Here is a 27,771-nt window from a genome sequence, read left to right on the forward strand (position 1 = left end):
AGGTGAGGGGGGGAAAGTTTAAGGGAGATGTGCGGGGGAAGATTTTCTCACAGAGAATGGTGGAAACAGGTACATTAGCAAATGTTTTAGGGGGGATGTGATTAAAAAACTGTCACCCTGAGGGTGGTGAGGGTCTGGAATGCGCTGCCTGGGAGGGTGGTGGAGGCGGGAGGCCTCACATCCTTTAAAAAGTACCTGGATGAGCACTTGGCGCACCATAACATTCGGGGCTATGGGCCAAGTGCTGGCAGATGGGATTAGGTGGGAGTTCAGGTGTTTCTAATGTGTTGGCACGGGTTCAATGGGTTGAAAGGCCTCTTCTGCGCTGTATGATTCTATAAAACATTTAAGAGGCATCTGGATGGGTACACGAATGGGAAGGGGTACAGGGATATGGACCGAGTAAGGGCAGAAGGTTCTTTTTTAGTTTAGTTAAGGCATCATGATCAGCACAGACAGGGAGGGCCGAAGGGCCTGTTCCTGGACTGTCCTTCTCTTTGTTCTTCGACGCTCTGGGAAGTAGGAGGGGGAGAGACAGTTCATGGTATTTAGGGAGAGATCTTGCTCTCTCTCCTTCACTTGTCCTCTCCTTCTCTCCTCTCTTTCTCTCTTTCTCATTCTCTCTTTCCCTCTCCCTGGTTTTCTCCTCAAGCCTCCTAATTCTCTCTGCCCTCATTCTTTCCCTTGCTCTCTCTCTGTCTCCCCCCCTCTCTCCCCCACACTCTGTCTCTCCCCCTGCCTTTCCCCCTCTGCCCCTGTTGCGTCTCTGATCTCCATTTCCCCTGCCCCTGGTTCCCTGCCATTTTCATTGTGTGTTGTATCCCGCCAGCTCCTCGTTGACAGTTTGTGCGATTAAGTCGTCCGGTCAAGTCTTTCCGCTGACGTTGTGCAAATTCCTGGCTCTGGAATGCCTGGGTCGACATTTTAGAATGACGTCAGAGGATGACTGTCCATCCTCATCTCCAGCAGTGAGAGGGTGTGGCTCCTGTTCACCCTGGGAGCGATGTGATGGTAAGGAACATTCTTCATTAACTGAAAGCTTCACACAAACCCTTCCTGGGCAGTTGCACTGTTCCAGGTTTTTGCAGACTGCAACAGGCTGTGTCAGAATGTGCCAGAGTGTTCGAGGCTGCTCCGGACACTCCAGACTGATCAAGACTCTGCCAGGCTCTGATGGACTGTTGCACACTGCTCCAGAATATCTCAGACTGTTCCACTCTGATAGACTGTTGCACACTGCTCCACACACTCCAGACTGTTCCAAAGTGTTCTAGACTCCGTTAGACTCTACCAGTACTGAGGTCAGTACTGAGGAAATGCTGCACTGTCAGAGGGTCAGTGCTGAGGGAGTGCCGCACTGTCACAGGGTCAGTACTGAGGGAGTGCCGCACTATCAGAGGTTCAGTACTGAGGGAGTGCTGCACTGTCAGAAGGTCAGTACTGAGGGAGTGCCGCACTGTCAGAGGGTCAGTACTGAGGGAGTGCCGCACTGTCAGAAGGTCAGTACTGAGGGAGTGCTGCACTGTCAGAGGGTCAGTACTGAGGGAGTGCCGCACTGTCAGAGGGTCAGTACTGAGGGAGTGCCGCACTGTCAGAGGGTCAGTACTGAGGGAGTGCCGCATTGTCAGAGGGTCAGTACTGAGGGAGTGCTGCACTGTCAGAGGATCAGTGCTGAGAGAGTGCTGCACTGTCAGAGGGTCAGTACTGAGGGAGTGCTGCACTGTCAGGGTCAGTACTGAGGGAGTGCTGCACTGTCAGAGGGTCAGTACTGAGGGAGTGCTGCACTGTCAGAGGGTCAGTACTGAGGGAGTGCTGCACTGTCAGAGGGTCAGTACTGAGGGAGTGCTGCACTGTCAGAGGGTCAGTGCTGAGGGAGTGCTGCACTGTCAGAGGGTCAGTGCTGAGGGAGTGCCACACTGTCAGAGAGTCAGTACTGAGGGAGTGCCGCACTGTCAGAGGGTCAGTACTGAGGGAGTGCCGCACTGTCAGAGGGTCAGTACTGAGGGAGTGCTGCACTGTCAGAGGGTCAGTGCTGAGAGAGTGCCGCACTGTCAGAGGGTCAGTGCTGAGAGAGTGCCGCACTGTCAAAGGTGCCACTTTTTTGATGCGGATCATTGTTCTCCCAAACAGTTTGTCAGTGTGTTGTGTCGGGGGGGTGGTGTTCGGATTTCTCTGGCCTGCGCCTGGTGTGTTGTAGCGGGATCTTTCTTTTTACTCCACTTGCGGGCCGGTATTTGGGGGTCTGCCGATAGCTGTGAGTGTCTCTCTCCTACAAATTTCAAAGGACCGGGGAATGCCGCACTGGGGCAGCTCCGCAGGAGAGAGAGCGCTGAACCAGGCTCACCGTTTATACCTGACCGGTAGCCTGATACTTATATCACACAGCCATCCCAAAACCAGCACCAAGGCCCGAGTGATTCTCTCCCTTGTCGGTGGGACAATAGCCACCCTGCACCCACTCCACTCGAGTGGGTTCCCAAGAGAGAGAAACAGAGAGACTCTGATCCTTTATTTCCTGTAAGAAGTTTAACAACACCAGGTTAAAGTCCAACAGGTTTATTTGGTAGCAAAAGCCACACAAGCTTTCGAAGCTCTAAGCCCCTTCTTCAGGTGAGTGGGAATTCTGTTCACAAACAGAGCATATAAAGACACAAACTCAATTTACATGAATAATGGTTGGAATGCGAATACTTACAACTAATCAAGTCTTTAAGAAACAAAACAATGTGAGTGGAGAGAGCATCAAGACAGGCTAAAAAGATGTGTATTGTCTCCAGACAAGACAGCCAGTGAAACTCTGCAGGTCCACGCAACTGTGGGGGTTACAAATAGTGTGACATGAACCCAATATCCCGGTTGAGGCCGTCCTCGTGTGTGCGGAACTTGGCTATCAGTTTCTGCTCAGCGACTCTGCGCTGTCGTGTGTCGCGAAGGCCGCCTTGGAGAACGCTTACCCGAATATCAGAGGCCCTTTATCTCCTGACCAGCAGTCTCCCTGGAGTGAGCGGGTTTGAATCGCTCAGATCACCCTCGGTTCTGGACTCCGGATTTACGGTAAGGGTTATTGAAACTGTGACCTCGCCAGAGTGCATCGATGAGAGAACAAGAGGCAAGACCAACTCCAAACCGAGTTTCAAACTTTCAGTGATTTATTTAACAATAGAATCAACCTCTCCAATGCCACACCACACATGAATAAAACTTACGCTTTATGCTCTCACTACGGGAGAAATGCTAACGGACACAAGTAAAATCTTACTTTACACAGTTCAAACAAGATTACTGAACTTTAAAATTACAATACACCACCCCTCCCCTTTCCCTCAACCCCTATCCTATCCTCGGGAGCTTCACAAGGTTGGCTGGGATACTCACAATTCTAAAAGGGGTTCCTTTGTGGTGGGCTCGAATGTCTTAGTGCAGGGTCGAAACTGAAGAGAGCTCGGTCCTTCTTGTCTGTGTCCCCGCTTGCGATTCTGGAAGAGGGCTCCTTCTTGCTTGTCTGCTTCTCTTGCTCTTGGTTCTAGAAGAGCTTGCTTCTGCTCCTTTGATTCTGACCTCAATTTAACAAAACCACCTTCCCTACCCTCGTACTGATTTTCACAGACAATGGGGCTTTCGATCGCCCGCAGCCTTGGTTTAAATTGAGTCAGGACCAAACACAAAAGGCTGAAACTGCCTTGATTGATATTTTACTGTCCTTTTGATGTCCCTCCGGAGCTTCCTGAATGGTGTCCCATTAGTGGGATGGGTCTCCACTTGTCTTCTGGGGATGGGCCGATTTCCATGGTCCATTGCCCCCCCGCTGATTTGTTTACTTATTCGTCTGCTGGGTCTCCAATGATTAGATCACAGGTGTGTCTGCCTTTCTACTTCCACTGGCCGCTTGCGTATTCAAGGCTGGCTCACACCTTTTCCTTATCCCAGTCCGAGGCCGGCTATGCTTGTCCTGCCGAGCCTTCTGGGAAGCTTTCCATCAGGCAGCAGCCACAGAGTTGGTCACTTTTAAACTGTCAAGGTTTCTTCTGAGTCCTTTAACGTATGGAGGATTGCCCTGAAACTTACAGTGTGATTCTCAGGACGGGAGAGATGTTGTCCCCAGTGGAATGTTCTCATCCTGCTACTGCGAATGGGATTTCGCACTGACTGCGCCCCACACTGCCGGCGAAACACAGCGGGGCGCCGTCACACTGGGAGCAGAAGATTCCCAGAGTGGATCAGCATGTTCCCAATGAACCCCTGCAGCCCCGGCTGGGTATTACTGATCCCAGGGGATTATCCTGAAGGAAAGCAGGGTGTCCAGGCCAACGTTCACCCCCGAACCCACATGGCAGGAAAACAGACAATCACATTGCGATTGTGGGATCCTGCTGTGCACAGTTTTGCTGCCATGTTTCCCACATTACAACAGTGACTACGCTTCATGAAGAACTTCATTGGCTGTAAAGGTGTACAGTGGATGTGAAGGGCGCTATATAAATGCAAGTTCCTTCTTTCCACTGAGCAATAATGGGAAGTGGATTCTGTGTGAGTCGCAACCAGATTGATTCCGGGGATGAAGGGGTTGATGTATGAGGAGAGATTAAACAGTTTGGGCTTGTACTCGCTGGAGTTTAGAAGGATGAGAGGGGATCTGATCGAGGTATATAAAATTTTAAAAGGGATTGATGAAGTAAATGTAGACCAAATGTTTCCTCTTATGGGGCAATCTAGAACAAGAGGTCACAGGTATAGGTTGAGAGGCGGTAGATTTAAAACTGAGATGAGGAGGAACTACCTCTCACAGAGGGTGGTGAATTTGTGGAACTCGCTGCCCCATCGCGCGGGGGAGTCTGAATCGTTGAATGGTTTCAGGAGGGAGATAGATATATTTGTAATAAAGAAATAGGAATGAGGGATATGGGGAACAGGTGGGGAGGTGGATTTGAGACCAGGGAGAGATCAGCCATGATCAGATTGAATGGCGGAGCAGGTTCGAAGGTGCAGGAGGGACTGACTGAGGGTGGTTGGGTGGCGGGGGTGGGAGTGGGGGGGGGGGGGGGGGTGGGGGGTGGTTGGAAAGAGTGGGGGGGGGAAGATGAGAGAGGGAGGGGTTGGATCAGAGGGTATGATGGGGGGAGGGAGGGGAGGATGTGGATGGGGAAGGGGATAGGGAGGGAGAAGAGAATGTGAGGGGGAGGATGTGGATGGGGAAGGGGGATAGGGTGGGAGAGGAGAGTGTGAGCGGGGGAGGAGGGGAGGGTGTGGGTGGGGAAGGGGGATAGGGAGGGAGAGGAGAGTGTGAGGGGGGAGGGAGGGGAGGGTGTGGGTGGGGAAGGGGGATAGGGAGGGAGAGGGAGAGTGTGAGCGGGGGGGGGGAGGGGAGGGGAGGGTGTGGGGTGGTGGCGGGGAAGGGGCTGTGAGGGGGGAGCAGTAATGCGGCAGAGGGAGAGAGTATCGGGCAGTAAGGAGTGGGGATAGAGAATGTGTGTGTGGGCCAACTGGGAGGGAGACCCAGAGATCCCAACAGGCAAAACAGTTTGTCTGGAATTCTTATCTCCCAGTTGTACTGTTTTCTGTTTCTGGGAGTTAGGGGGCAGTGCGGATCAGGGGGGGAGGGTCAGCTGTTAATAATTGGAGCTCGGACACTTGTCCCCCCCTCACGGGGTGTGGCTCCAATGAATTGGCAATCGGAAGGTTCGAGCCCGTCTGCCTGGGAGGTTTCGGTGGAAGATCTGACCGCGCGATTGGACAGCAGTGAGCTGCCCACTGGGTTCCCGACCAATAGTTATCCATTAAATGTGAATTGTCCCAATGTTGATATGGGATCTTGCTGTGCGTCTCTGAGCTGCTTGCTTTGGGCTTTGTGTTGGGGAGGGTGCTGGTGGTGTTGTGTTGGGAACAGTCCAGCTTTCTGTATGACCTGTTTGCCATTCCTCTGCAGATCAGCAAGGCCAGTGTGTGTGTAAGGTGTCGGAGGAGGAGTGTACCCACGGGGGGATCCATTTCTGTGCCCTGATGGAGGGGAGTGAGGTGGAGGAGACGGTGAGCGAGTGCCAGGCCGGAGTCCGGAGGTGTCAGGGCAAAGCTTACACCCTCCTCACAGCCCATCCCTGCTCCCACCAATCAGCAGCGGCCTTGGGGTACGACATGGTGGGTTAAAGGTCAAGGGAGTCTCGCCACTGCTGGAACCACCCCCCCCCCCCTCCACCCGTAACACCCCCCCATATACTGCCCTTCACCCGTTACACCCCCCTCCGTACACCCACCTCCACCCGTTACACCCCCCCTGTATATCTCCCCGTAACGCCCCCCCAGTACACACCCCCACACATCCCCCCAGTACACCCACCCTGTAACACTCACCCCCGTATATACCCCTCCCCCCAGAACACCCCCCATAACACCCCCCATATACTGCCCTCCACCCGTTACACCCCCGTACCCCCCCACCCCCTGTAACACCGACGTACACCCCCTCCCTCCCCCATTACACCCCCCTCATCCCGTAAAAACCCCCCGTACACCACCCTCCCCCCATAACACCCCCCCCCATACACCCCCTTCCCCTGTATACCCCCCCGTTCACCCCCACCCCGTACAACCCCCCACCCCGTACACCCCCCCACCCCGTACACCCCCCCACCCCGTACACCGCCCCTCACCCTGTACACCCCCCGACCCCGTACACCCCCCCACACCCTGTACACCCCCCTCGCCCTGTACACCCCCCCTCGCCCTGTACACCCCCCCTCGCCCTGTACACCCCCCCACCCCGTTCACCCCCCACACCGTACACCCCCCTCACCCTGTACACCCCCCCCACCCCGTACACCCCCTCGCCCCGTACACCCCCCCTCGCCCCGTACGCCCCCCCTCGCCCCGTACGCCCCCCCTCGCCCCGTACGCCCCCCCTCGCCCCGTACGCCCCCCCTCGCCCCGTACGCCCCCCCTCGCCCCGTACGCCCCCCCTCGCCCCGTACGCCCCCCCTCGCCCCGTACGCCCCCCTCGCCCCGTACGCCCCCCTCGCCCCGTACGCCCCCCCTCGCCCCGTACGCCCCCCCTCGCCCCGTACGCCCCCCCTCGCCCCGTACGCCCCCCCTCGCCCCGTACGCCCCCCCTCGCCCCGTACGCCCCCCCTCGCCCCGTACGCCCCCCCTCGCCCCGTACGCCCCCCCTCGCCCCGTACGCCCCCCCTCGCCCCGTACGCCCCCCCTCGCCCCGTACGCCCCCCCTCGCCCCGTACGCCCCCCCTCGCCCCGTACGCCCCCGTACGCCCCCCCTCGCCCCGTACGCCCCCCCTCGCCCCGTACGCCCCCCCTCGCCCCGTACGCCCCCCCTCGCCCCGTACGCCCCCCCTCGCCCCGTACGCCCCCCTCGCCCCGTACGCCCCCCCTCGCCCCGTACGCCCCCCCTCGCCCCGTACGCCCCCCCTCGCCCCGTACGCCCCCCCTCTCCCCGTACGCCCCCCCTCTCCCCGTACGCCCCCCCTCTCCCCGTACGCCCCCCCTCTCCCCGTACGCCCCCCCTCTCCCCGTACGCCCCCCCTCTCCCCGTACGCCCCCCCTCTCCCCGTACGCCCCCCCTCGCCCCGTACGCCCCCCCTCGCCCCGTACGCCCCCCCTCACCCCGTACGCCCCCGTACGCCCCCCCTCGCCCCGTACGCCCCCCCTCGTCCCGTACGCCCCCCCTCGCCCCGTACGCCCTCCCTTGCCCTGTACGCCCCCCCTCGCCCCGTACACCTTCCCCTCGTCCTGTACACTCCCCCCCCCGTACACTCTCCCTCACCCTGTAACCCCATTAACCCCCCCTCACCCTGTACACACCCTGAACCACTCCCCAAACCCCGTACGCCCCCCTCACCCTCACCCCCTGAACCACTCCGCAACACCCAAATCCAGCCTACCCCATTCCCTCAGTGACCATCCCCTGTCCCTCCTTCCCATCCCCACGAACACTCCGCTGCTCCTCCCCTCAACACTCTGCTCCAAACACTCCTCCCACACTAACCACCAACCCCAGACCCCGTACGCCCCCCTCACCCTCACCCCCCCTGCCCACACCTCTGCCCATTCTCACCCCTCCCCACACCAACTGCCCACCATGTTGGTTGGAAACACATTCACTGCAGTCCTGGAAAACTCAATAAACTCATCGCACTCACTGACTCAAATTATTGTGTGTCTGATCTATAGAGGTGGGGTGACTGAGGGGGCAGGGGTTGCAGAGGGGGCGGGCTTATGGAGGGGGAGCCGTTACAGAGGGGGAGGGGCTACAGGAGGGGCAGGGTTATGGAGGGGCGGGGTTACGGAGGGGCAGGGTGTGTTCGGACATTGCTGTTAAATGTTGAGTTTTAGTTTAATTCCCGCACAATCGAAGTTTGTCCACAATCTGGTTTTATGCTGAATTCCCGGTCACAAACTCATCACTGGAGTTTAGAAGAGTGAGAGGGGATCTCATAGAAACTTATAAAATTCCATCAGGGTTGGACAGGGTAGATTCAGAAAGAATGTTCCCAATGGTGGGGGAGTCCAGAATGAGGGGTCATAGTTTGAGGATAAGGGGTAAACCTTTCAGAACTGAGGTGAGGAGAAATTTCTTCACCCAGAGGGTGGTGAATGTGTGGAATTCACTCCCACAGAAAGTAGTTGAGGCCAAAACATTGTCTGATTTCAAGAAGAAATTAGATTTCGCTCTTGGGGCTAAAGGGATCGAGGGATATGGGGGGAAGAGAGGATCAGGATATTGAAGTCAATGATCAGCCGTGATCAGAATGAATGTTGGAGCAGGCTGGAAGGGCCGAATGGCCTCCTCCTGCTTCCAGTTTCTATGTTTCTACATGATTTGATCTGAACATCACTCAACCTGACGAGGGACAAGGACCACACAGCATTCAGGCAGTGACATAAAACAGCAAATAATTACTGAATGGAGCTATCCTCCTCCCTCACAATTAAAATCCTCAACTCCACTCAATGCCAAAATCCTCTGGTGCCAAGAATAGTCAGTATTAAAACATTCAGCCTTACACATTCTGGAACCATCTTGGGTTCTGCAAGTTTGGAATTGTAACTCTGTGGTTGTTTTAAATGTGAATGAGGGTTAGTTGATTGGATTGTGTAATGCTCAGCGCACCAATCACTTCCAAGCACTGGAATATCGACTTTGTGTAATTGCTGTAACTTTGTGAGTTTCTAACATTCTGATTGATACCAAGCAGTGCCAGGTACAACACAAACACACGGTCAGCCTCAGCAAGACCACATTGAAAATCTCTGTCTGAATGAAATCCGATAGATTAGATATTGCATGCTGCCTTATCCCAGGTAGAAGCAGACATGGAAACTATTCTCACTTGTGTTCTCGACATATCATTATATCTTTCTTAGTCTCATTTTGTGAACTGCTTTATTAGTTTGAAGCAAATTTACAATTCTACCCTTTGTTTGAAAAGTAACGCATTCCGAATAACCAGAGAGGAAAAGCAACAACCTTCAACTAACCCGCCCAAAACACAAAGTCACTGACTGTGTACCAGCTGTGTACCAGTACCAACTGAACACCAATTCAATGAGGTTTTGAGACAGAGGGCCCTATTCTAAGTGCTGAGTGGACTTGAAACTGGGAGTGTTTCAGATCCGACTTTGAGACCCGTTCTCAGTGGTGAGTGTCTGGAGCACCCGTACACACTCTGCCTGAAAAATATCAGCCATTCCGAATGGCCTGTGGGCGGGGCTTAATGCGCCCGAAATCCTGCAGCTCCGATCGGCGCCTCCAACTGCGCACGCGCAAAAAACAAATGATAGAATGCGGCACCCCTGCCACATCCCTCCTGGGCCCTATAGTGCCTCCCCCTGGCCCCCACAGACATTGCCCCAAACCCCCCACCATCCAGACTGATTGTGGGCCCCTCCCTCCCTCCCTCCCTCCCTCCCTTCCACTCCACTGATCTCAGGTAGAGTAGCAGCGGACCCATCTCCCCCCCCCCCCCCCCCCCCCCCCCCCCCGCCGACACTGATCTCAGGCAGCGTAGCAGCAGACCCCCCCTTCCCCCCACCACCCCCACCCCCCCACCCCCCCGCCGACACTGATCTCAGGCAGCGTAGCAGCAGACCCCCCCTTCCCCCCACCCCCCCCAACCCCCCGCCGACACTGATCTCAGGCAGCGTAGCAGCAGACCCCCCCTTCCCCCCACCCCCACCGATCTCAAGCAGAGAACTGTCGGATGCTTGGCACTTACCTCCTCACTAACTGGAGGGCCGAATCAGACTTTTGTGAAGCATGGATTTACTCGGATGCTACCGGGACTTGATGGTTTGAGTTATAAGGAGAGGCTGGATAGACTGGGACTTTTTTCTCTGGAGCGTAGGAGGCTGAGGGGTGATCTTATAGAGGTCTATAAAATAATGAGGGGCACAGAGCAGCTAGATAGTCAATATCTTTTCCCAAAGGTAGGGGAGTCTAAAACTAGAGGGCAGAGGTTTAAGGTGAGAGGGGAGAGATACAAAAGTGTCCAGAGGGGCAATTATTTCACACAGAGGGTGGTGAGTGTCTGGAACAAGCTGCCAGAGGTAGTAGTAGAGGCGGGTACAATTTTGTCTTTTAAAAAGCATTTAGACAGTTACATGGGTACGATGGGTATAGAGGGGTATGGGCCAAATGTGGGCAATTGGAATTAGCTTAGGTGTTTAAAAAAAAGGGGCAGCATGGACAAGTTGGGCCGAAGGGCCTGTTTCCATGCTGTAAACCTCTATGACTCTATGTCTTTTTTGCGCTGATTCTGGATGGGCGAACACGGTGGTAAAGGGGGAAATGCCGGTAAGGTTGGGTGTGCAGCCCATTAAGTCAATTTAAATGCATGCAGATGCATTTAAATGGCCGTTGCGTCCATTTTGGGTGCGGTCCCAATCGCAGCCATTTTTGGGCCTTGGTAAAGTGTGAACCGGCGCGGATCACGCTACTCGCCTCACGCCCGACTTTACCAAGTTTTCACACCCAAAAACAGGTGCAACGTGATGGTAAAATCAGGCCCAATGACCTCAAGATGTCAGTCACTGGGGCACGATGCCATATTTCACCCATCCAATGGGCAAAGGGGAGAAAACTATCTGAGCAAGAAACAATCTTTACTGAGAATCTGGAGGGTCCCACAAGGAATTGGCACCTTCAATCGAGTCCCAGTCAGGGGGCAATGGAAATGACAGCAGTAGATGACCATCACCCTCCCGCAACCAATTAGAAACTGATCATGCTCCACCTAGACCAGTCACGGATCAATCACGCACCCCTTAGCCAATTAAGAATGAGCCTAATTTCATTTAGCCAATCAGAATGATCATACTGTGGGATGTGGCTGGGAAAGGATTAATACAGTAAGTAGTTTCACAACACCAGGTTAAAGTCCAACAGGTTTATTTGGTAGCAAGTGCCATTAGCTTTCGGAGCGCTGCTCCTTCATCAGGTGACATTCCGAAAGTTCGTGCTACCAAATACAGCTGTTGGACTTTAACCTGGTGTTGTGAGACTTGTTACTGTGCCCACCCCAGTCCAACGCCGGCATCTCCACATCAAAGGGTTAATAAGCAGCGGTCTCACTGAGCAAGTTGCACAGTAGGTGGTTGTTGTCCAGGGTGAAACAGAGGCTACAGGCGAGAGGAGAGAGATCGAGGTCAGAATTTTACCGACCCGCCCGTCACGGGGATCAGAGCGCGCGAGGGGTGGAACATGGGAAGGTCCGTTGACCTCGGGCAGGACTTTAAGGTTTCGGGACGAGTGAGGACGGAAAATCCCGCCCCGAGTGCCAACCTGCTTCTGAGGATGAACCGGAAAGCAGAAACCTGAATACTTGAGTCAAACCCTGTCCTGTCTTTAATAAGTATTGATCTATAACTTATTCAAGATTTCCCAAATTACTTCATCAAACTGTCTCCTGCTGCCTCCAATCAACACAATTGGATTTGAAGTTCAAATAATAGCCAGAGTTTACAGTTCTGGGTGGCTATGTTCAGTGGGAAATACATGGGGGGAATTTTCCTGTCGCACCGGCCTCAGGAATTGTAGCAGACGGGGACAAGCCATGCAAAGGTCCGGCGACCTCCGGTGGGAATTTCAGACCTTGGATAGAGCATGGCCGGAAAGTCTGCCTGTGATGTCAGATTAAGTTCTACCGGTTTGGTTCCAATGGGATCAAACTCAGAATAATTCTTGACTGAAGGGTTTGAACTCCTGCTCTCAGCTTCTGTCTGAACAGTGGGAACGTTCCAAAGGTCCTAATCCATCAAAATGCTGAGTTCCTGATTGGATTCTGTCCCAGTTGTCCAAAGCGATGATGGGCCAACTCCACTGGGATGACTGGGACACTCAGTAATGCAGCAGGCCACACACAGAATCATCCCACACCCAAAGCAGCCTGATTATCCCAATCCTGATGATCCCAATCCTGCTACTTCACTGAGGAAGAGATTGCATTAACCTGCAACCAAAGTAACATTCCCTGTGGAATTCCAGAACCATTATCCCAGAGATTGCTTCCTCTTCCCACCATTCAACAAGGATTCCTCTGGTTACCATCACAGGGCGTTGTGTTTGTGCTATTCTTTCTGATCTTACAGCAAGGCGGAAGGTTTCCTGAGATGCCACACTGTGAGTTACTGAACCAAACCCACGCTGGATTATTGAAGAGCTGTGGCCAGAGTGAAGTCCAGCGTGGAAGAGAGACAAAAACCCGTGAATTCCTCTGGTGATGTCACAGCGGTGCTTTGCTTTCCAGTATATACCATCCCTCCCCCTTTGCTTCAGCAGAATGAAAACAAACTTTTAAAGATTACCCACTAGAAACATCAGTGACATGACCAAGTATTATCGAACATGTACAATTAATAGAGAGTCTGTTTGGTGGATGTCCATTTTGTTTTGGTGTTAAGACATTCCAGAGACTGATCTTTGACATCCTCAATAGCCTGTTCCTCGCGAATATCAGATACTTCACCTTGAGAAGTCGCTTTGTTGACAGCTTCCAGAGATGTTGGTTGTTCTATTGGAGTAGAATCTGAACTTGATTCTGTGGTAATCCTTGGGTGTCTGACGTAAGCCTTTCTGATTCTGTCTCCGCCACCTCAGTTCTTTCATCCCTGAGTCTCTGCCATATTCTCTCATCATCAAGTTACACTGGGTAAGAAATTGGACCTGTCTTCTCTGGAATGGTTGCAGGTACACATTTCTCACTTGTCGAGTAGTTTCTCGCTAAAACTCTTTCTCCTTGTTTAATACTCCTCAGTTTCGATGTTTGTTCACCATGAAGAGGTTGTGCTTGTTGTTGTCACTCTGCTATTGCACTTAGAACATAGAATGTAGAACATAGAACAGTACAGCACAGAACAGGCCCTTCGGCCCACGATGTTGTGCCGAGCTTTATCTGAAATCAAGATCAAGCTATCCCACTCCCTATCATCCTGGTGTGCTCCATGTGCCTATCCAATAACCGCTTAAATGTTCCTAAAGTGTCTGACTCCACTATCACTGCAGGCAGTCCATTCCACACCCCAACCACTCTCTGCGTAAAGAACCTACCTCTGATATCCTTCCTGTATCTCCCACTACGAACCCTATAGTTATGCCCCCTTGTAATAGCTCCATCCACCTGAGGAAATAGTCTTTGAACGTTCACTCTATCTATCCCCTTCATCATTTTATAAACCTCTATTAAGTCTCCCCTCAGCCTCCTCCGCTCCAGAGAGAACAGCCCGAGCTCCCTCAACTTTTCCTCATAAGACCTACCCTCCAAACCAGGCAGCATCCTGGTAAATCTCCTCTGCACTCTTTCCAGCGCTTCCATATCCTTCTTATAGTGAGGTGACCAGAACTGCACACAATACTCCAAATGTGGTCTCACCAAGGTCCTGTACAGTTGCAGCATAACCCCACGGCTCTTAAACTCCAACCCCCTGTTAATAAAAGCTCACACACTATAGGCCTTCTTCACAGCTCTATCCACTTGAGTGGCAACCTTTAGAGATCTGTGGATGCGGACCCCAAGATCTCTCTGTTCCTCCACAGTCTTCAGAACCCTACCTTTGACCCTGTAATCCACATTTAAATTAGTCCTACCAAAATGAATCACCTCACATTTATCAGGGTTAAACTCCATTTGCCATTTTTCAGCCCAGCTTTGCATCCTATCTATGTCTCTTTGCAGCCTACAACAGACCTCCACCTCATCCACTACTCCACCAATCTTGGTGTCATCAGCAAATTTACTGATCCACCCTTCAGCCCCCTCCTCTAAGTCATTAATAAAAATCACAAAGAGCAGAGGACCAAGCACTGATCCCTGTGGCACTCCGCTAGCAACCTGCCTCCAATCTGAAAATTTTCCATCCACCACCACCCTCTGTCTTCGATCAGACAGCCAGTTACCGATCCAATCGGCCAACTTTCCCTCTATCCCACACCTCCTCACTTTCATCATAAGCCGACCATGGGGGACCTTATCAAACGCCTTACTAAAATCCATGTATATGACATCAACTGCCCTACCTTCATCAACACACTTAGTTACCTCCTCAAAAAATTCTATCAAATTTGTGAGGCACAACTTGCCCTTCACGAATCCGTGCTGACTATCCCGGATTAATCCGCATCTTTCTAAATGGTCGTAAATCCCATCTCTAAGGACCTTTTCCATCAATTTACCAACCACCGAAGTAAGACTAACCGGTCTATAATTACCAGGGTCATTTCTATTCCCTTTCTTAAACAGAGGAACAACATTCGCCACTCTCCAGTCCTCTGGCACCATCCCCATGGACAGCGAGGACCCAAAGATCAAAGCCAAAGGCTCTGCAATCTCATCCCTTGCCTCCCAAAGAATCCTAGGATACATTTCATCAGGCCCAGGGGACTTATCGACCTTAAAGTGCATCAAGGTAGATAAATCCCTGGGACCTGATGAAGTGTATCCCAGGACATTGTGGGAGGCGAGGGAGGAAATTGCAGGTCCCCGAGCAGAGATATTTGAATCATCGATAGTCACGGGTGAGGTGCCTGAAGATTGGAGGGTGGCAAATGCTGTGCCTTTAAGAAAGGCTGCAGGGAAAAGCCTGGGAACTACAGGCCGGTGAGCCTCATGTCGAGAAGGCATTCAGAGAGACAGGGGGCCTTATTTTACCGTTTTGATTCTAGCTGCGGGGCAGACTCATAGAGTCATAGAGGTTTACAGCATGGAAACAGGCCTTTCGGCCCAACTTGTCCATGCCGCCCTTTTTTTTTTTAAACCCTGAAGCTAATCCCAATTGCCCGCGTTTGGCCCATATCCCTCTATACCCATCGTACCCATGTAACTATCTAAATACTTTTTAAACGACAAAGTTGTACCCGCCTCTACTACTACAGGGGACATGAGAAGTCCTTGGTGGGTCGGATCAAGGAAAACCCCAAGGCTTTTTACTCTTATGTGAGGAATAAAAGAATGACCAGGGTGAGGTTAGGGCCGGTCAAGGACAGTAGTGGGAACTTGTGTATGGAGGCAGTAGAGATAGGCGAGGTGATGAATGAATACTTTTCTTCAGTGTTCACCAAGGAGAGGGGCCATATTTTTGAGGAAGAGAAGGTGTTACAGGCTAATAGGCTGGAGGAAATAGATGTTCGGAGGGAGGATGTCTTGGCAGTTTTGAATAAACTGAAGGTCGATAAGTCCCCTGGGCCTGATGAAATGTATCCTAGGATTCTGTGGGAGGCAAGGGATGAGATTGCAGAGCCTTTGGCGTTGATCTTTGGGTCCTCGCTGTCCACGGGGATGGTGCCAGAGGACTGGAGAATGGCGAATGTTGTTCCTCTGTTTAAGAAAGGGAATAGAAATGACCCTGGTAATTATAGACCGGTTAGTCTTACTTCGGTGGTTGGTAAATTGATGGAAAGGGTCCTTAGGGATGGGATTTACGACCATTTAGAAAGATGCGGATTAATCCGAGATAGTCAGCACGGATGCGTGAAGGGCAAGTCGTGCCTCACAAATTTGATAGAATTTTTTGAGGAGGTAACTAAGTGTGTTGATGAAGGTAGGGCAGTTGATGTCATATACATGGATTTTAGTAAGGCGTTTGATAAGGTCCCCCATGGTCGGCTTATGATGAAAGTGAGGAGGTGTGGGATAGAGGGAAAGTTGGCCGATTGGATAGGTAACTGGCTGTCTGACCGAAGACAGAGGGTGGTGGTCGATGGAAAATTTTCGGATTGGAGGCAGGTTGCTAGCGGTGTGCCGCAGGGATCAGTGCTTGGTCCTCTGCTCTTTGTGATTTTTATTAATGACTTAGAGGAGGGGGCTGAAGGGTGGATCAGTAAATTTGCTGATGACACCAAGATTGGTGGAGTAGTGGATGAGGTGGAGGGCTGTTGTAGGCTGCAAAGAGACATAGATAGGATGCAAAGCTGGGCTGAAAAATGGCAAATGGAGTTTAACCCTGTTAAATGTGAGGTGATTCATTTTGGTAGGACAAATTTAAATGTGGATTACAGGGTCAAAGGTAGGGTTCTGAAGACTGTGGAGGAACAGAGAGATCTTGGGGTCCATATCCACAGATCTCTAAAGGTTGCCACTCAAGTGGATAGAGCTGTGAAGAAGGCCTATAGTGTGTTAGCTTTTATTAACAGGGGGTTGGAGTTTAAGAGCCGTGGGGTTATGCTGCAACTGTACAGGACCTTGGTGAGACCACATTTGGAATATTGTGTGCAGTTCTGGTCACCTCACTATAAGAAGGATGTGGAAGCGCTGGAAAGAGTGCAGAGGAGATTTACCAGGATGCTGCCTGGTTTGGAGGGTAGGTCATATGAGGAAAGGTTGAGGGAGCTCGGGCTGTTCTCTCTGGAGCGGAGGAGGCTGAGGGGAGACTTAATAGAGGTGTATAAAATGATGAAGGGGATAGATAGAGTGAACGTTCAAAGACTATTTCCTCGGGTGGATGGAGCTGTTACAAGGGGGCATAACTATAGGGTTCGTGGTGGGAGATACAGGACGGATATCAGAGGTAGGTTCTTTACGCAGAGAGTGGTTGGGGTGTGGAATGGACTGCCTGCAGTGATAGTGGAGTCAGACACTTTAGGAACATTTAAGCGGTTATTGGATAGGCACATGGAGCACACCAGGATGATAGGGAGTGGGATTGCTTGATCTTGGTTTCAGATAAAGCTCGGCACAACATCGTGGGCCGAAGGGCCTGTTCTGTGCTGTACTGTTCTATGTTCTATGTACCTCTGGCAGCTTGTTCCAGACACTCACCACCCTCTGTGTGGAACAATTGCCCCTTTGGACCCTTTTGTATCTCTCTCCTCTCACCTTAAACCGATGCCCTCTAGTTTTATACTCCCCTACCTTTGGGAAAAAATATTGACTATCTAACTGATCTGTGCCCCTCATTATTTTATAGACCTCTATAAGATCATCCCTCAGCCTCCTACGCTCCAGAGAAAAAAGTCCCAGTCTATCCAGCCTCTCCTTATAACCTATTCCATCAAGTCCCAGTAATACCCGAGTAAATCTTTTCTGAACTCTTTCTAGTTTAATAATATCCTTTCTATAACAGGATGACCAGAACTGTACACAGTATTCTAAGTGTGGCCTTACCAATATCTTGTACAACTTCAACAAGACATCCCAACTCCTGTATTCAATGTTCTGACCGATGAAACCAAGCATGCCGAATGCCTTCTTCACCACTCTGTCCACCTGTGACTCCACTTTCAAGGAGCTATGAACATGTACCCTAGATCTCTTTGTTCTGTAACTCTCCCCAATGCCCTACCATTAACTGAGTAAGTCCTGCCCTGGTTCAATCTACCAAAATGCATCACCATGCATTTGTCTAAATTAAACTCCATCTGCCATTCGTCAGCCCACTGGCCCAATTGATCAAGATCCCGTTGCAATCCTAGAAAACCTTCTTCACTGTCTACTATGCCACCAACCTTGGTGTCACCTGAAAACTTACTGACCATGTCTCCTCTATTCTCATCCAAATCATTAATATAAATGACAAATAACAGTGGGCCCAGCACTGATCCCTGAGGCACACTGCTGGTCACAGGCCTCCAGTTTGAAAAAAACCCTCTACAATCACCCTCTGGCTTCTGTCAAGAAGCCAATTTTGTATCCATTTAGATACCTCACCCTGGATCCCATGAGATTTAACGTTATGCAACAACCTTCCATGCGGCACCTTGTCAAAGTCCTTGCTAAAGTCCATGTGGACAACATCAACTGCACTGCCCTCATCTACCTTCTTGGTTACCCCTTCAAAAAACTCAATCAAATTTGTGAGACATGATTTTCCACTCACAAAGCCATGCTGACTGTCCCGAATCAGTACTTGCGTCTCTAAATGCCTGTAGATCCTGTCTCTCAACAGGCCGGTTAGCTTAACGTCCGTAGTTGGGAAATTGCTGGAATCCATCATTAAAGAAGAAATAGCAGGACACCTGGAAAAAAATGGTTCGATCAAGCAGACGCAGCAAGGATTCATGAAGGGAAAGTCGTGTTTGAGGATTTACTGGATTTTCATGAAGATGTAACGAGTGCAGTTGACAGAGGGGAACCGGTGGATGTGGTGTTTTTGGATTTCCAGAAGGCGTTCGATAAGGTGCCTCACAAAAGGTTGCTGCAGAAGATTGGGGTACACGGAGTTAGGGGTAAGGTGTTGGCGTGGATTGAGGATTGGCTATCTAACAGGAAGCAGGGAGTTGGAATAAATGGGAGCTTTTCTGGTTGGCAGTTGGTGACTAGTGGCGTGCCGCAGGGATCGGTTCTGGGGCCTCGACTATTTACCATATACATAGACGATCTGGAGGAGGGGACCGAGTGTAGGGTAACAAAGTTTGTGGATGATACAAAGATGAGTGGGAAAGTGAATTGCGTGGAGGATGCGGAAAGTCTGCAGAGCGATTTGGATAGGCTGAGCGAGTGGGTGAAGATCTGGCAGATGGAGTATAACGTTGGTAAGTGTGAGGTTATCCACTTTGGAAGGAATAATAGTAAAATGGACTATTATTTAAATGGTGAAAAATTACAACATGCTACTGTGCAGAGGGACCTGGGGGTCCTTGTGCATGAATCACAAAAACTCAGTTTGCAGGTGCAGCAGGTGATCAAGAAAGCAAATGGAATGTTGGCCTTTATCGTGAGAGGGATGGAGTATAAAAGCAGGGAGGTCTTGCTGCAACTGTACAGGGTACTGGTGAAGCCGCACCTAGAGTACTGTGTACAATTTTGGTCCCCTTATTTGCGGAAGGATGTATTGGCCTTGGAGGGAGTACAGAGAAGGTTCACCAGGTTGATTCCAGAGATGAGGGGGTTAGCTTATGAGGAGAGATTGAGTAGATTGGGCCTGTACTCAATGGAGTTTAGAAGGCTGAGGGGAGATCTTATAGAGACATATAAGATAATGAAGGGGCTCGACAGGGTAGAGGCAGAGAGATTCTTTCCACTTGGAAAGGAAACAAGAACTAGAGGACACCGCCTCAAAATAAGGGGGAGTCAGTTTAGAACAGAGTTGAGGAGGAACTTCTTCTCTCAGAGGGTAGTGAATCTCTGGAATTCCCTGCCCATTGAAGCAGTGGAGGCTTCCTCATTAAATATTGAATGGCGGGGCAGGCTCGATGGGCTTGATGGCCTACTCCTGCTCCTATTTCTTATGTTCTTATGTTCTTCCCCCTCACTGATCTCAGGCACAGTGGCAGCTAGCACCGCCCCCCCTCCCCTCCAGACCTCAAGCAGAAAGTCGTCGGACGGTCGACACCTACCTCCTCACTAACCTGAGGGCCCGAACCAGATTTTTGTGGAGCATGTCTGTTTCACGCTGATTCTGGATGGACGAACACGGTGGCAAAGGGGGAAATGCCGGTAAGGTTGGGTGTGCAGCCCATTAAGTCAATTTAAATGTACTACGCGCCTCACGCCCGACTTTACCAAGTTTTTGTGCCCAAAAACTGGCACAACTTGATGATAAAATCAGGACCAGGATCTATAGGCATTTAGAGATGCAAGGACTGATTAGGGACAGTCAGCATGGCTTTGTGAGTGGAAAATCATGTCTCACAAATTTTATTGAGTTTTTTGAAGGGGTAACCAAGAAGGTAGATGAGGGCAGTGCAGTTGATGTTGTCTACATGGACTTTAGCAAGGCCTTTGACAAGGTACCGCATGGTAGGTTGTTGCATAAAGTTAAATCTCACGGGATCCAGGGTGAGGTATCTAAATGGATACAAAATTGGCTTCTTAACAGAATAAGAAGTTTAACAACACCAGGTTAAAGTCCAACAGGTTTATTTGGTAGCAAAAGCCACACAAGTTTTCGAGGCTCTAAGCCCCTTCTTCAGGTGAGTGGGAATTCTGTTCACAAACAGAGCTTATAAAGACACAGACTCAATTTACATGAATAATGGTTGGAATGCGAATACTTACAACTAATCAAGTCTTTAAGAAACAAAACAATGTGAGTGGAGAGAGCATCAAGACAGGCTAAAAAGATGTGTATTGTCTCCAGACAAGACAGCCAGTGAAACTCTGCAGGTCCACGCAACTGTGGGCGTTATGTGTCTTTATAAACTCTGTTTGTGAACAGAATTCCCACTCACCTGAAGAAGGGGCTTACAGCTTCGAAAGCTTGTGTGGCTTTTGCTACCAAATAAACCTGTTGGACTTTAACCTGGTGTTGTTAAACTTCTTACTGTGTTTACCCCAGTCCAACGCCAGCATCTCCACTTCTTAACAGAAGCCAGAGGGTGGTTGTAGAGGGTTGTTTTTCAAACTGGAGGCCTGTGACCAGCGGTGTGCCTCAGGGATCAGTGCTGGGTCCACTGTTATTTGTCATTTATATTAATGATTTGGATGAGAATATAGGGAGCATGGTTAGTAAGTTTGCAGATGACACCAAGATTGGTGGCATAATGGACAGTGAGGAAGGTTATCTTGGATTGCAACAGGGTCTTGATCAATTGGGCCAGTGGGCTGACGAATGGCAGATGGAGTTTAATTTAGATAAATGCAAGGTGATGCATTTTGGTAGATTGAACCAGGGCAGGACTTACTCAGTTAATGGTAGGGCGTTAGGGAGAGTTACAGAACAAAGAGATCTCGGGGTACAGGTTCATAGCTCCTTGAAAGTGAAGTCACAGGTGGATAGAGTGGTGAAGAAGGCATTCAGCATGCTTGGTTTCATCGGTCAGAACATTGAATACAGGAGTTGGGACGTCTTGCTGAAGTTGTACAAGACATTGGTAAGGCCACACTTGGAATACTGTGTACAGTTCTGGGCACCCTATTATAGAAAGGATATTATTAAACTAGAAAAAGTGCAGAAAAGATTTACTAGGATGCTACCGGGACTTGATGGATTGAGTTATAACGAGAGGCTGGATAGACTAGGACTTTTTTCCCTGGAACGTAGGAGGCTGAGGGATGATCTTATAGAGGTCTATAAAATAATGAGGGGCATAGATCAGCGAGATAGTCAATATCTTTCCCCAAAGGTAGGGGAGTCTAAAACTAGAGGGCATAGGTTTAAGGTGAGAGGGGAGAGTTACAAAAGTGTCCAAAGGGGCAATTGTTTCACGCAGAGGGTGGTGAGTGTCTGGAACAAGCTGCCAGAGGTAGTAGTAGAGGTGGGTGCAATTTTGTCTTTTAAAAGGCATTTAGACAGTTACATGGGTAAGATGGGTATAGAGGGATATGGGCCAAATGTGGGCAATTGGGACAAGCTTGATGGTAAAAACTGGGCAGCATAGCAAGTTGGGCCGAAGGGCCTGTTTCCATGCTATAAGACTCTGTGGTTTGGTGACTCCATGTTCTGATAGAACTTGAGAAACGTATTTCCTCTCCTGGATAGCAAATCTTCATCTTTTGATGATTTGATGGCATGTTTCAGCTTCTCTGCCAATAGGATGATGTGGGGCAGTCCTTATGCGTGTGAGTGTGCTGTGTATTCTCAGTGTGTGTTAAAGGATTAGTTGGCAATCTGCTTGTGAGAGAACCCTTGGGGCTGAGTGACCATAATATGGTAAATTCTTTATCATTCCTTAGAAATGATGGAAAAGCAAGATAGGAAACAGCAATCCACTGGATAAATAAGGACAGAATCATTCACACAAGAGTTCATATTGTAATGATGTAATGAGATAATGATGTAGCTGATTCTGAGACCAGGGTCCTGAATCTCAGTAAAGGTAACTATGATGGTATGAGGCATGAATTGGCCATGACGGACTGGGAAACATTACTGAAAGGACAGGCAGTGGACAGGCAATGGCAGGCATTTAAAGAATGAACAGGTGAACTCCAGAAGTTGTTTATTCCTGTTTGGAGCAAGAATGGTCAGGGAATTGTGGCCAAACCATGTCTCACAAGGGAAATTAGAGATAGGATCAGATTCAAACAAATTGGAAAGAAAAAGCAATAGGCCTGAGGATTGGGAGCAGTTTAAAATTCAGCGAAGGAGGACCAAGGGATTGATTAAGAAGGGGAAATAGAGTATGAAAGTAAGCTAGCGGGGAACATAAAAACTGACTGTAAAAGTTTCTATCGATATGTGAAGAGAAAAAGATTGACAAAAACGAATGTAGGCCCCTTTCAGTCAGAAACGGGAGAATTCATAACGGGGAATAAAGAAATGGCTGAGGAATTAAATTTGTACTTTGCTTCAGTCTTCACAAAGGAAGACATGAATAATGTACCAGAAGTGCTGAGAGAAACATGTTTAGTGAGGAGCTGAAGGAAATCAGCATTAGTAGAGAAATGGTTTTGGGGAAAATGATGGGATTGAAGGTGGATAAATCTCCAGGTTCTGATAATCGTCATCCCAGGGTGCTTAAGGAAGTGTGCTGAAGGGATCAGGGGATATGGCAGGAAGGAAGATCGAGATATTGAATTTAATAACCACCCATCGATAAGAACGAATGGTGGAGCAGGGTCGAAGGACCTTTTTCAATATGTATCTGGGAGCACTGTGTACACTCACTGCGGGTGTGTGTGTGTGTGGGGGAGTGCTGTGTATACTCACTGTGTGTGTGTGGGTTGTGTATACTCACTGTGTGTGTGTGTGTGTGGGTTCTGTATACTCACTGTGTGTGTGTGTGTGTGTGTGTGGGTTCTGTATACTCACTGTCTGTGTGTGTGTGTTTGTGTGGGGGAGTGCTGTGTATACTCACTGTGTGTGTGTGTGGGTTGTTTATACTCACTGTGTGTGTGTGTGTGGGTTCTGTATACTCACTGTGTGTGTGTGTGTGTGGGTTCTGTATACTCACTGTCTGTGTGTGTGTGTTTGTGTGGGGGAGTGCTGTGTATACTCTGTGTGTGTGTGGGGGAGTGCTGTGTATACTCACTGTGTGTGTGTGTGGGTTGTGTATACTCACTGTGTGTGTGTGGGGGGGAGTGCTGTGTATACTCGGTGTGTGTGTGGGGGGGAGTGCTGTGTATACTCACTGTGTGTGTGGGTTGTGTATACTCACTCTGTGTGTGTGTGGGGGAGTGCTGTGTATACTCACTGTGTGTGTGTGTGGGTTGTGTATACTCACTGTGTGTGTGTGGGTTCTGTATACTCACTGTGTGTGTGTGTGTGTGTGTGTGTGTGTGTGGGTTCTGTATACTCACTGTCTGTGTGTGTGTGTTTGTGTGGGGGAGTGCTGTGTATACTCTGTGTGTGTGTGGGGGAGTGCTGTGTATACTCACTGTGTGTGTGTGTGGGTTGTGTATACTCACTGTGTGTGTGTGGGGGGGAGTGCTGTGTATACTCGGTGTGTGTGTGGGGAGGAGTGCTGTGTATACTCACTGTGTGTGTGGGTTGTGTATACTCACTGTGTGTGTGTGTGGGGGAGTGCTGTGTATACTCGGTGTGTGTATGGGGGAGTGCTGTGTATACTCTGTGTGTGTGTGGGGGGGAGTGCTGTGTATACTCACTGTGTGTGTGTGGGTTGTGTATACTCACTGTGTGTGTGTGTGGGGGGGAGTGCTGTGTATACTCACTGTGTGTGTGTGTGGGTTGTGTATACTCACTGTGTGTGTGTGTGGGGGAGTGCTGTGTATACTCACTATGTGTGTGTGTGGGTTGTGTATACTCACTGTGTGTGTGTGTGGGGGGGAGTGCTGTGTATACTCACTGTGTGTGTGTGTGGGTTGTGTATATTCACTGTGTGTGTGTGTGGGGGAATGCTGTGTATACTCACTGTGTGTGTGTGTGGGTTGTGTATACTCACTGTGTGTGTGTGGGGGAGTGCTGTGTATACTCACTGTGTGTGTGTGTGGGGGAGTGCTGTGTATACTCACTGTGTGTGTGTGTGGGGGAGTGCTGTGTATACTCACTGTGTGTGTGTGTGGGGGAGTGCTGTGTATACTCACTGTGTGTGTGTGTGGGTTGTGTATACTCACTGTGTGTGTGTGTGGGGGAGTGCTGTGTATACTCAGTGTGCTCTGTGCTCTTTTTCACCAATTATATAAAAGTTCCAGTCTTTTCAATTGTTGCATTCACCGTTTAATATTTTTGTAGAAATTAATAGCCATCTGTGTGATTATTACACAGCAGTTACAACAGCTCCTTACAGAATCCGGCTTTAGTTAGCAGTAGGCACGACAGAGACACAGAACAGTTAATTTGATCTCACATACACACCGCAGGAGCGCACAATAATTTACAGGTAGTAATAACAGGACAATCTGCCGTGGCTGAAAACAGACAGAACATTACAGACTTGCGTTACACGGTCTTCACTTAGAATTAACCTGGCATCCAGAGCATCGATACACTGAAATCTGTCACAAAACACAGACTGGAGATGAAATGTCAATGTGGCTGTTTGCCTCTGAGAGCCAACTCAACCTCACCACCAGAGGGAGCAGCGAGCTCCAGATCCATCCTGAACAGCTGAGGGAGCTTTACTCGAGATCTAACCCCATGCTGTGCCTGTCCTGGGAGTGTTTGATGGGGACAGTGTAGAGGGAGCTTTACTCTGTATCTAACCCCGTGCTGTACCTGTCCTGGGAGTGTTTGATAGGGACAGTGTAGAGGGAGTTTTACTCTGTATCTAACCCCGTGCTGTACCTGTCCTGGGAGTGTTTGATGTGGACAGTGTAGAGGGAGCTTTACTCTGTATCTAACCCCATGCTGTACCTGTCCTGGGAGTGTTTGATGGGGGACAGTGTAGAGGGAGCTTTACTCTGTATCTAACCCCGTGCTGTACCTGTCCTGGGAGTGTTTGATGGGGACAGTGTAGAGGGAGCTTTACTCTGTATCTAACCCCGTGCTGTACCTGTCCTGGGAGTGTTTGATGGGGACAGTGTAGAGGGAGCTTTACTCTATATCTAACCCCGTGCTGTACCTGTCCTGGGAGTGTTTGATGGGGGACAGTGTAGAGGGAGCTTTACTCTGTATCTAACCCCGTGCTGTACCTGTCCTGGGAGTGTTTGATGGGGACAGTGTAGAGGGAGCTTTACTCTGTATCTAACCCCGTGCTGTACCTGTCCTGGGAGTGTTTGATGGGGACAGTGTAGAGGGAGCTTTACTCTGTATCTAACCCCGTGCTGTACCTGTCCTGGGAGTGTTTGATGGGGGACAGTGTAGAGGGAGCTTTACTCTGTATCTAACCCCGTGCTGTACCTGTCCTGGGAGTGTTTGATGTGGACAGTGTAGAGGGAGCTTTACTCTGTATCTAACGGCACGGGCGGCACGGTAGCACAGTGGTTAGCACTGCTGCTTCACAGCTCCAGGGTCCAGGGTTCGATTCCCGGCTCGGGTCACTGTCTGTGTGGAGTTTGCACATTCTCCTTGTGTCTGCGTGGGTTTCCTCCGGGTGCTCCGGTTTCCTCCCACAGTCCAAAGATGTGCGGGTTAGGTTGATTGGCCAGGTTAAAAAAAAAATTGCCCCTTAGAGTCCTGAGATGCGTAGGTTAGAGGGATTAGTGGGTAAAATATGTGGGGGTAGGGCCTGGGTGGGATTGTGGTCGGTGCAGACTTGATGGGCCGAATGGCCTCCTTCTGCACTGTAGGGTTTCTATGATTTCTATGATTTCTAACCCCGTGCTGTACCTGTCCTGGGAGTGTTTGATGGGGGGCAGTGTAGAGGGAGCTTTACTCTGTATCTAACCCCGTGCTGTACCTGTCCTGGGAGTGTTTGATGGGGACAGTGTAGAGGGAGCTTTACTCTGTATCTAACCCCGTGCTGTACCTGTCCTGGGGGTGTTTGATGGGGGACAGTGTAGAGGGAGCTTTACTCTGTATCTAACCCCGTGCTGTACCTGTCCTGGGGGTGTTTGATGGGGACAGTGTAGAGGGAGCTTTACTCTGTATCTAACCCCGTGCTGTACCTGTCCTGGGGGTGTTTGATAGGGACAGTGTAGAGGGAGCTTCACTCTGTATCTAACCCCATGCTATACCTGTCCTGGGAGTGTTTGATGTACCTTTAAGACTTAATTAGCTGTAAAGACTCACATTCCAATCATTATTCATGTAAATTGAGTTTGTGTCTTTGTGCCCTGTTTGTGATCAGAACTCCCACCCACCTGACGAAGGAACAGCCTGTTCCGAAAGCGAGTGGCTTTTTCTACCAAATAAACCTGTTGCACTTTAACCTTGTGTTGTTAGACTTCTTACTGTGTTCACCCCAGTCCAACACCAGCATCTCCACATCATGTTTGATGGGGACAGAGTACAGGGAGCTTTACTCTGTATCTAACCCCGTGCTGTACCTGTCCTGGGAGTGTTTGATAGGGACTGTGTAGAGGGAGCTTTACTCTGTATCTAACCCCGTGCTGTACCTGTCCTGGGAGTGTTTGATGGGGGACAGTGTAGAGGGAGCTTTACCCTGTATCTAACCCCGTGCTGTACCTGTCCTGGGAGTGTTTGATGGGGGACAGTGTAGAGGGAGCTTTACTCTGTATCTAACCCCGTGCTGTACCTGTCCTGGGAGTGTTTCATGGGGACAGTGTAGAGGGAGCTTTACTCTGTATCTAACCCTGTGCTGTACCTGTCCTGGGAGTGTTTGATGGGGACGGTGTGGAGGGAGCTTTACTCTGTATCTAACCCCGTGCTGTTACAGGGAGTCCAGAACCCGGGGTTCGAGTTATGCTGTCCATGGGTAAAGGCAGGAAGAATTTCTAATGAGACGGGAGAAGGCGGCTTGTTGGCGATGTCACTGGGCTCATGGTCCAGAGACCCAAACGAATGACATGGGTGGGGCTGTCATTGGAATTTTAATTCAATCAAAAAATCTGGATTAAAAATCTAGTCTCTGTGATGGTGACCACTGATTGTTGTAAAAACCCATCTGGGTCACTAATGTCCTTTAGGGAAGGAAATCTGCCGTCCTTACCCGGTCTGGCCTACAGTTGACTCCAGAGCCACAGCAATGTGGGTGACTCTGAAATGGCTGAGCGAGACTCTCAGTTTATGGAGAGTTAATGAAAGAATAAAGGAGAACGAGCGGCGGAGCGGAGGTCTGGAACCCTCTCTCCCAGAACGTTCTGGATGGTGATATCCATTCGAGTTTTGAAGAGTGTAATTGACAGGTTCTGCTGTGCCAGGGGAGGAAGGACATGTTTGTGGAGTTATAACACAGACCACCCAGTGAAATGGTGCAGCATGAGCTGAATGGGCTGAATGGCCTCCTCGCGTTGGAAATAGAACATAGAACATAGAACATTACAGCGCAGAACAGGCCCTTCGGCCCACGATGTTGCACCGACCAGTTAAAAAAAACAAAAAAACTGTGACCCTCCAACCTAAACCAATTTCTTTTCGTCCATGAACCTATCTACGGAT

The 27,771-nt window shown here is 50.2% G+C and overlaps 2 protein-coding genes across 2 annotated transcripts in view; one reads left to right on the forward strand and one right to left on the reverse strand.

Annotated features, from left to right (window-relative positions):
- LOC144495229 (complement component C7-like) overlaps window positions 1-6,407 on the forward strand; it is a 108,558-nt gene extending 102,151 nt beyond the window's left edge. Inside the window, exons 24-25 of the mRNA XM_078215296.1 lie at window positions 830-1,011; window positions 5,924-6,407. Of these exons, the coding sequence (XP_078071422.1) occupies window positions 830-1,011; window positions 5,924-6,141 (400 nt within the window). The 3' untranslated portion in view covers window positions 6,142-6,407. The remainder of the gene's footprint in view (window positions 1-829; window positions 1,012-5,923) is intronic.
- The window catches only part of oxct1a (3-oxoacid CoA transferase 1a), a 416,864-nt gene that overhangs the window by 223,230 nt on the left and 165,863 nt on the right, over window positions 1-27,771 (reverse strand). The window lies entirely within an intron of this gene.

The sequence above is a fragment of the Mustelus asterias genome, chromosome 6, assembly GCF_964213995.1.
Source record: "Mustelus asterias chromosome 6, sMusAst1.hap1.1, whole genome shotgun sequence".
In the NCBI taxonomy this organism is placed as follows: domain Eukaryota; kingdom Metazoa; phylum Chordata; class Chondrichthyes; order Carcharhiniformes; family Triakidae; genus Mustelus; species Mustelus asterias.